Consider the following 10,415-nt stretch of genomic DNA (forward strand, 5'->3'; position numbering starts at 1 on the left):
TGAAAAGAGCCATTGTCCCATGGTGCAGCTCTGAACTGAGGAACACTTTGTCTCTAGACCCGGTCGAGGGCACCGTGCCACGGTGGTTCTGACACCACTATTGTTCAGTTCCCACGAGAAAATTGCCAGTCAGCCCATGCTGATGCTCAGAAGCACCATACCATATACCATATCTCCAGAGGCAGACAAGAAGTTACAGAGAAATACAGGCGAGAGACGCGCATTTTAATGAAAATATCGAGCGCTATATCGAGAGAATTTTTATACTGTTACCAACAATGGTGTACCGTCAATAAATACCAATACCGTTTTATGGCCCAGCCCATAATGTATATATACATTTTTTATTTTTTTTAAAGACAAGTAGAAGAGTTTGATTTTAAATCACTTGATCCCCCACATTATTAAGGCAAACAACAAATTATATTAGTTTTAGCAGTCAAAAACTAAAATAAAATGTAAACAAAAATATCCTCTTTATGTCCCATTTTTCGCAAAAAAGTTTTTACGCTCGCATGAGGTGGTTTTTCAGGCAATTCGAAAAATAAATATTTCGCAAAACTGCAATGGAAACAGTTTTTGCGCATTTATAGGTCACCTGACGTAGCCTAGATGACGCGGTGTGTTTGGACAGAATACGAGACAGAGTTCTTTATTAAATTCATAGAAGACAAAAGAATTACAGGAATACTGGATTCTAAACCTCAAAGAAATGCCACAATCAAGACCTTGAAGCAGATATGAGGGAGAAACACCCAGAAACACCTCATATGTGCCGCTCAAGTATAAGGGTCTTTCCTTACCATTAATGATTGGATAACACTCATACACTTCGATTAATAATAATGGCCAGTGCAGTGGCTGGGATATACATAAACCTACCAATGTCCGTTGCCATGATTTTTGGAATGACTTATGGCGAGAGGAAAAAATGAAGTTTTAGTCGCATAACACCAGTTAATGGAAACGGCGTCATTTCGCAATAGTTTTTTGTCGACATTTAGAAAAAAAATGCAAAAGTTTTGCGCAAATCTGTAATGGAATCGCGCCTAGTGTCACTTGATCAAGATCGGCTCGCGCTTCACTGACTGATGCTCCAAACTGATAAATAATGAGTAGCGTGGTTTCGTTCCGCTTTCATTACGTTTGCCATTTCATGCTGGGCAACGTTGTGGTGGTCGCCAGCGATGCGCTACGGGCGAGGCGCGCACATTTTTATGAAAAAATCGAGTGCTATATCGAAAAATATTTATATCGTTACCGACAATGGTGTACAGATTCCGTTTTATGGCCCAGCTCATATATACAATTTTATATTCTAGGATATAATGGTGCGTTTAAGTCATGTTGGTAAGATCATGATGAAGGTCCTGCGCCTGGACGCGACGACAACGCAGTCCTGAAGTGTCAACTAGTCTCTCCCCTGTGAAGGCCTCCCTCCCCTCCCTTTACCTCTCTACAGATAAAGCATTGTCGGGATAATTCTGGTTCGCGTGGCTATGCGGAAGCGATTCAAAATTCTGTATTATACATTTTAAGGCCAGACAAGTAGTTTGTTGAGGGTTGGTTTGTAGGGAAGGACTACACGCCTGCGCGCATATATTCAAACACGCATACCTATAGACTGAACTCGTAATACACATGTGCACGCCATCAGCGTTCTCACAGGTTTGCGTTTTTGAAAGTTTGCGCAGAAAGAACTTAAGAGTTTTCTGTTAAAACGGTGTCGTGTTAGCGGCCCCTAAGTTAATAACTAATGATCGGTCCAACTTTAGCTGGACAATAACTTTATTCTAGAGCTGCTATAAAGCCAAAACAATCTCTGTTACTTGAATTTCCTATTATCAATGTAAAGCCGCTTTGGAACAATCTACATTGTTAAAAGCGCTATATAAATGAAGATGACTTGACTTGACTTGACTTGACTTGATCATATTTATGAGTTGAATGTACATGAACGCATCCACAAAGTTGTAAAAACCAGTGGGAAGCTCGGGATTTCGTTTGAGTCCCGATCTGTACTCCACAATACTTAGTTATTTAGCAGTGACATTAGCGTATTTTGTTGTAAATAAAAATGCCTGACAAAGTGCCTGCACAAAATATGATAGCATTGTAATATACAATATAATCTATTATGTACCAATAAAGTTTACATTGGCTTCCTAAATTAATTAAATGCATTAAGCAAACACACCTGATGCACATTCTTTGTTCATAGTTTTGTGTAGTTAATTAAGAGAATGTACACCGCCATGACCTTGCTCCATCGAAAGTGACTTAAACGCACCTGACGTAATGAACACCACTTCCCAACTCGTAAATATGAACTTCCCAGGAGGACTTGAACACACCATGAGTTCGTAATTTGAATTCTTTTTATTTTAAAAAGTAATTGATTGTTAATTTTTGGAAGAGCTTACTATAAACGTATCAATCTTGGCATAATATTTATTTTCTGTTTCAAAATGTGAGAAAGTAAAATGACACACTTTGTGGATAAAGAGCCTTTTCTAGGTCAGGCAACATTGCTCATCCTTAACTTCCTGCTTGTTAAACCTATAACTATCATCTACCCAACACCCTGAAAGACTCCAAGAGTCCGCATTTAGCTTCCTGTCTGTCAGCTGGGATTGAAGCTAACTACAGTAATCCACTTACACTGAACACCCAGGCCAGCTCCTGTCATACATCAGCCTCTGTACTATCTGTAGCACTGATCTAGGATCACTTCTTGCCCACATCAATAATGATCAGTGAGATACACTGATCTAAACACTCTAAGAATCCAAACACTGGAGCACGTGGTGCACTGCCACATGCAGCTGCTCGACTTTATACAACAGGTTTTAAAACACTAAGATGCTCACCTGCATTAAAATTGAGTGTACACACATACGTATCATTATCGTCAAAATCATTTTTAAAATGTATATTACAAGGTAAAAAGCATTTTTATTATTCATAAATATCATTATTTGGGGGGAGTCGCACCATTTTGCTTTCTGAACTAACCATGCCTTGTCATGAAAAGGTCAAATTATGTGATAGGAATATTTTCAGTTGCCAAAATTTTGGTTCATTACAAATATTTTCCATTCAAAATCAGATATGGGATATTCCTACTTGATATTTGACTTCTGATAATAAAGCATCTGTTGTCAAATGATGTATGAAGAAGCACAGTGGCGATCATTAAAGTGCCTCTATTATGCTATTTTAAAGGGACAATGTGTAGCTTTTTAGGTATTTTATTATCTAAAATCTATATTTTTATTCATAAATATGCCCTCAATGGTGTACAAATACCTATGCCAATGTTCAGACTAATCCTCGTAAACGAAGAATTTATTATCTTTATATACATGGGACGGGTAAGTCCAAGGAGGCTTCCATGTAGTTCCGCCATCTTGAAAAACTATAATAGCAGAGAGGGACAAAAAGTACTAGGCCAACGCGTTTCGTTCAGAGCCAGCGTCACGTGACTGAAGCCAGCAGAAGCGGAGGAGCAGAGCAGTGAGAGGCGCTTGTTGTCACTGCCGCGGCAAGTTTAAAAGGCTGCACTGCACGGTTATTTATACACCGTTCATTCATACATACATATGAGTCACAGGATAAGGAGTCCTCGTCGTCGAAAAAGTCCAAAATAGATCGTAAAAGGAAACGTGACCGGAGATTACAAAAACAAGGGTTACGTAACCCTTGTTTTTGTAATCTCCGGTCACGTTTCCTGTCAGGATAGCTAATGCAGGAGAAAGCTTTCAAAAGAGACCCTGAAGTTGCCTGCTTTCTTCTCGACAGGTAAGTCAATGTTACAGTCTTAATTACAAGCTTTTTTTTCATTGCTTGGTTGTGTACTTTATTATATAGACAGTCGAACATTTATAGTTAAAAGTTAAACAGGCTCTTTGATGAATAGCAGCTATTGAGTAAAGTAACGTTAGAGAAGGCTCTGATGATGATGATATCTAACAATGCACATACTTCAAAAAAATATAACGAGTAAAGAAGGCATTACTACTAATTACCATAGTTAATGTTTTTGACAGTCAGTAGTTCATACTATAACATTCTTTTTTTCGTTGTTTCAAGTTTCAGTTTGTTTTAAATAACAAACATATTCACCCGAAGAAAAACTCGAAGTGCTATTATAAGACATCCTGTCATAGCTTTTAGGTACATAAGGGCTACCGTAGATGCAACGCGCATTTGAAAAAGTGAGGCGCTGGAGAGCATTATTCGTTTGAATGCAAAATACAATTTCACCACTAGATGGGAGAAATTCCTACACAATGTCCCTTTAAAGGTTTCTAATTTTGTTTTAAAGGTCTCCTACAACAGGTTTACATGCATTCAAGGTCAAAAAACACTTAAATTTTCTCTTAATATACATTGCAGCATCACCTCTTTTCTCAGTGTCTGAAATGGTTCAATCAAGGATCCAGTCTCTTTAAACCCCTCCTTTACAAGAGCTTAGTCTGCTCTGATTGGTCAGATGGCTTAAGGCCAATTTATACTTCTGCGTCGAGTGTACGCCGTAGTGTACGTCGTAGGCTACGCACGTAGGCGACGCCGTCGTGAGCATTTATACTTCTGCGAATGTCTGTGTTGCTCTGCAGTTACACCGCCGAAACGCTAGTTGGCGCGGGTGGGTTTTAATGTTCCACTGTGTTTACATTCCTCGCGGCTGTTTTGAGTTTGGGTTTCTACGAGCAATGGCGACTGAAGGAGTCATACAGATGGCTGTATTTCCGCACTTCTTCAAGCAATCTCTCGGTCACTTGGTCTATTTCCATGGCTCTTCACTGATCTTCGGAATTTAAAAATGGCGGGCGGGCGGTGCAGAGTGCAGAAGATCATTCTGGAAATGCGTAGGAGGAAACGCGATGCTATCCAGCCGACCAATCACAGATCTTGCGGTCCGCGTCGCCGCTACGCGTAGTTACATTTTTGAGGATGTGCGCGCCAGGGTACGACATATGGTACACGTCAATGCGTACCGGTATGCTACGCCGTACCTTCTACGCGCACCCGACGCAGAAGTATAAATTGGCCTTTAGTCTGTTGGGATTGGTTTAACAAATTTGGTCTGAAACGAAACGCACATTACATCTGTATTTCACCTCCGGAGGCTTCCTCAGCACTTGCATACACAGTGATATGAACCATAATGATGGTGTTAGTTTTACCGTACTAGTTTGAGCCAGAGTCCTCGTGAAAAAAAGGATTTGCTTTCACATCGCAGAAAACAGCGTCGTCTTGTCATGACGACAATGCAAACTAAACTCTTTCAGGCCTCAAATACAACTATAGTGTTTGAGGGCGGGTCAAAGTAGATGTCTTTGCGGGCATCCAATGAGCACCATAGGCTGGAATTATGCAAATTTGTTACAAACCTACGTAGGTTTGTCATATGATGACTCGTTTCAGCAGTTCAGAATCGATTCTTTCTTTTAGAATACAATGACTTTATTTGTCGTGCACTTTGCAGACCTTTAACATTCACAAACATCTATATTACACCCTGCATGAAAGGTAATATTTTAAAAAGCATAATAGGGGCACTTTAAGTGTGCTCGCGTTCCTCTCTGTGAACGTTTGTTGTTGTGTTTTATAAAGATACTCGAGCATGTCTCCAAATCCTGTGTCTCTTTGGTGTAGGTTACAATCTACAAGTCCATACCCACACGACTGCTCTCCAGAGCCTGGGGTCGCTTGAACCAGGTGGACCTGCCCACTTGGTTACGGAAACCCATCTTCAGATTGTATATATGGACTTTTGGAGTCAACATGAAGGAAGCGGCCGTGGAGGATTTACAGCACTACAGAAACCTGGGCGAGTTTTTTAGGCGCAAACTGAAACCTCAGGTCCGGCCAGTGTGCAACTCGCACTGCGTGGTAAGTCTGGGTTTGTAACTGAATGGAAATTCAAAGAATGCCTCTTTTTCTACACTTTCATGCGCATTGAATTTTCATTTCACGCTCTGTTTGATAGTTTAGGTTCGGTGACCTGCAAGTTAATATTGGCTTTAACCAATAAAGGATTTAAACATTGTATGTTTTTGTATAGTTTTTAAAAAAAAATTAAGAATATGAAATTTCATTTTAAAAAGGAGCTACATTGCTGGCAGTATAGCAGGAAACCTTAGTAGATTTAAATATTTTACTGAAAGTGTGTGTGTGTATATATATATATATATATATAGCCCTGGAATGTTACATTTCCTGTTGCCTATGTTTGTTACGCGGTCTGAAATAATTGCATGCTTAATCTAAAGTTTATTTCCAGCTAATCATGTCAGTTTTTAATACAGTATGAATAAATATTAAACATACAATATATTAACAATGAATGACCATTCGCTCGACAGATCAGTCCGGCTGATGGCAAGATCCTTCATTTTGGGCGTGTGAAGAACTGTGAGGTAGAGCAGGTGAAGGGAGTGACCTACTCCCTGGAAACGTTCCTCGGGCCGCGCACCTGGACAGAGAGTTTAACAGCTAACAGAAGTAAGTCTCAATAAATTTGTCATTGATCCAGAAACATATCCTACTAGGTCAAAAGTCCTTTGATTTTGGATCTTGTTAACACTAGAAAATTTGGATTCAAGGTTTTCTGAGCAACCAAATCATTTTTAGATTGTAAACATGGCTTATGCCCAGTACACATTGTATGATTTTGGGCTGTCCCAGACGAAAGGTGACCAATCGTGGTGATTTCTGTGGTCTTGGCTCCTAAACGGTGGTCCTACATCATACAGTGATAGAGGTTCAAAGACGGTCGTTGTCACGCTCTTGCGGCCAAAGATAGCTTGCGATAATTTTCTGACTCAGAAATTTAGCATGATCATCTCACAGCGTGTTTTCTGCTATGACCTACGTCTACTGACTAGCCAATAAAAATGCAACATGAAATGGCACATTGATCAATGTGACGTGGCGCTAAAACTTGAAACTACTTGCCTCAAGCTCCATTTGCAAAATTGGCATGCCAAGTTGGCCTCTTTTCCCTAGCCATGGCCGCGTCCATATTTCTCTTTCACTTCGTCTTTTTTTTCAGCGCACATAAAAACCACAATTGCCAAAGTGTGATTCATCTTGCTCCATTTGTTTACCACTAGCGCATGCTGATGACGTTTATTTCTTCGATGCTAACTTGCGTTGTAGCCTATGATTCAATGGGTGTCATCGTTCAGTCTAAATACATGTCGCACCCAAGTTTATTAAATCCATGTCACACAGTGTCATTTGTAATGATCTTATAGGATTGCTGAAATCGCACAGTCTATAGCAGACATAAGGAAAGAATCACAATTGCAGCAAGTAGTGTCACTCACTCAAAATCAATTTACATGCACATTCAGCAGAAAATAAGACGTGTACTGATTGCCGCAACAGTGGCAAAGCAGCTCTGATCCCATCCGCTTTCAGTCCGGGATCCGGTTTAGTTCCCTTATTAGTGAAAGCTCATATAACAGAGATGGCATTGAAGAAAGACTTGCCATGTGTTGACATGTGAAAGCAACAATAAATGAGGGCTGAATTGTACATTATTGTACCATAAGACAACAGCAGTTTGAATGGAAAGTGTTTTATTCTTTCTTTCGTCATTTTAAAATTTGGTATACATTTTGAGATGTTTTGCTCCACAGTTCGTATTGTGAATTTCTGCATCACTGTATGGTTGTCTGATGCCTCATACAATTTTGCTAGTAATTTTATAAAATATCAAAACCTTATTAAAAAAAGCTTGTTGAGCCTTTTAACTAGCCATAATCCACACTATGGTTCAAAAGTGTGGGGTTGATAAGATTTAAATATTTTTTTTGTGTGTGTTTTTGACAGAAGTATTTTCTGCTCACCAAGGGTACATTATTACAATTAACATTACAACGATTTAAAATACCCGTTTTCTATTTTAATATATTTTGAAATATAATTTATTCCTGTGATGGCAACTTTCAATTACTCCAGTCTTCAGTGTCACATGATCCTTCAGAAATCATTCTAATATGGTTTTTCAGGATGAATAGAAATTTCAAAAGAACAGTATTTGAAATGGAAACCTTTTGTAACATTATAAATTTCTTTACTGCCACCTTTGATCAATTTAATGTGCCCTTGCATAATTCTTTTCTAAAAAAAAAAATATATACATATACAACTGACCCCAATCTTTTGTTCTGTAGTGCATCTCTAAAATCGGAGGAAAATTATAGATTGAAATGAATATTGAAAGCTCTAAGCCTAAAATCTGATCCGACCAACAAAGAACATCATGCTAAGCTTATAGACCATGTGATATAAACACACTAATATATTTTATTTCCTGACAACTATTGAACAATTGAATCATTTCTGTTTTATTTTTCTTGTCCTGTTCAGATGAGGATGACCCTGGCACATTCCAGGATGCCCTGGTCACTACGGAGGGGAATGAGTTGTTTCACTGTGTAGTTTATCTGGCTCCAGGTGACTACCACTGCTTCCACTCGCCCACAGACTGGAGGGTGGCACACAGACGGCACTTCCCAGGTCAGCGGCTTTATCGCTTTATCTCTCTCTCTCTCTCTCTCTCTCTCTCTCTCTCTGTCTCTCTCTTATTATTCTTTGCTTTCTGAAAATATGATTTGTTGTTAAAAAGATTAATCAACATGGACTTTAGGTCTTAACTGCTTAAGTTATAAGCGTCTTTTCTAATCTGAATGCGACTGAGCAGTGCGATACCATCAGTGCCTGGTTGCATGGCTTGTGGTCTGATATGCATGTTTGTATCATAGGTTCTCTGATGTCGGTGAACCCAGGAGTTGCACGATGGATCAAGGAACTTTTCTGCCATAATGAGCGGGTGGTCTTGAGTGGGGAGTGGACGCACGGCTTCTTTTCACTCACAGCTGTAGGAGCGACAAATGTGGGATCTATACGCATCTATTTTGACAAGGTTAGAACGATTGGTAACAAGTTCATAGCTCAGATTAATATACCCACATTGCTCTTATTTAGCTCCTGTAGACGAATGAGAGTTTAAAGCAATAGTACCACCTGAAAATGAACCCTAAAAAGCCTGACATAAACATTTAAAAAAAAATCTTATCATATAGTATGGTATAGGAGAATATGCTCATACACAAGGAAAAAAGGCATGTAGTAGATTAAAGATGTTTTTCAGCGAAGTTTTGATCATGTTGATAATTTAAAGTCCTTTTAGAGAAATATCTGTATCAAATATACACAAGTATGATACAGTAGGCTACAGGGTGAAAAATCTTTAATTATTTGCTTACCCTTTGTTGTTTCACATATATGTGAAACATGTGTATGACTTTTTTTCATAGAACATAAAATTTGATATTTAGACTAATGTCTAAGTTTAAATATGCAGCAGTGAAAATAAGATTTGAGTTTTACGACAGAGGATGTGCAAAATGACATTCTCATTAATAACTAGTCGTGGGTGATCTGAACGACTTGTCAATGTCATAGTGTAACCGGCAATTTTCAACTCACTTTGTATTGTTACAATGGTGGTAGTATCATGTAAATGATAAAGGTGTAACGGGACACAAACATGACGGTTCAATACGTAACTGTTTTAAAGTCAAGGTTCGGTACAGCAGCGGGGAGAAAACTTAAGTTTCAATTATTAATTTTCTTAAGGATAAAAGAAATCCATCTTGGTTAATGCTGTAACTATGTAGGGAGCCCTTACACATTACTATAGTATTAAAGGTTACAATTAACAACAGAGCGTAAATTATTATATTCAGTCTTGTTACTGCATGCACCGAACCGTGACGTCCGTACCGTATGGTTTGGGATGTATACATGTTCCGTTACACCCCTAGTAAATGAACAATATAGTCATCATAGTCAGCCAGTTTGAAATGTTGACTACAAACATGGAGAGAACGCTGCGACGGACAAACCTCCATGTTAACGATTCTTTGCAGTCGACAACATTATATCTAAAAGTTTGCTAAGGAGCATTTCCTACTGAGGCAAGATGGTATTTGACTGGTCAAGCGTATCATAGCAGACTGGTGAAACTGATACTAAAATCTAACACCTAGACTACTGGTGCTGATATTTAACAAATAGTTTCCTATAATAAAAGGCATGTTAATTCCTACTAAGAAAGACACCAATATAGACTGAAGAGAGAACAACGACTGAAAGTTGCGCTTCAGTATATCCAGAGTGCATGGGCTAAGTTCATGATTCATCTTGGTTCATAAGGTCATAGCTGTTAGATTAGATGTATTGTGGTTGTGCAACATCTAGTTCATGGCATCCAGCTGCTTGTTGAGCCATTTTTGTACTGCAACTATTTTTAAAGCAGTCATCTGTCGGGTCTGGCAGGCTCCCAGGAGTAAGTAGCACACCATAAAAAATCACCAAAAGATGGTTCTTCAGCC

At 38.9% G+C, this 10,415-nt stretch overlaps 1 protein-coding gene across 9 annotated transcripts in view; it reads left to right on the forward strand.

Moving 5' to 3' along the window:
- The window catches only part of pisd (phosphatidylserine decarboxylase), a 38,590-nt gene that overhangs the window by 25,853 nt on the left and 2,322 nt on the right, over positions 1–10,415 (forward strand). For all 9 annotated transcript variants that reach the window (XM_082169530.1, XM_082169528.1, XM_082169533.1 and 6 more), the window contains 4 exons: positions 5,662–5,898; positions 6,372–6,510; positions 8,386–8,535; positions 8,781–8,941. In XM_082169530.1, coding sequence (XP_082025656.1) covers positions 5,662–5,898; positions 6,372–6,510; positions 8,386–8,535; positions 8,781–8,941 — 687 coding nt within the window. The remainder of the gene's footprint in view (positions 1–5,661; positions 5,899–6,371; positions 6,511–8,385; positions 8,536–8,780; positions 8,942–10,415) is intronic.

Source organism: Leuciscus leuciscus (genome assembly GCF_965113295.1).
Source record: "Leuciscus leuciscus genome assembly, chromosome: 5".
Classification (NCBI taxonomy): Eukaryota; Metazoa; Chordata; class Actinopteri; order Cypriniformes; family Leuciscidae; genus Leuciscus; species Leuciscus leuciscus.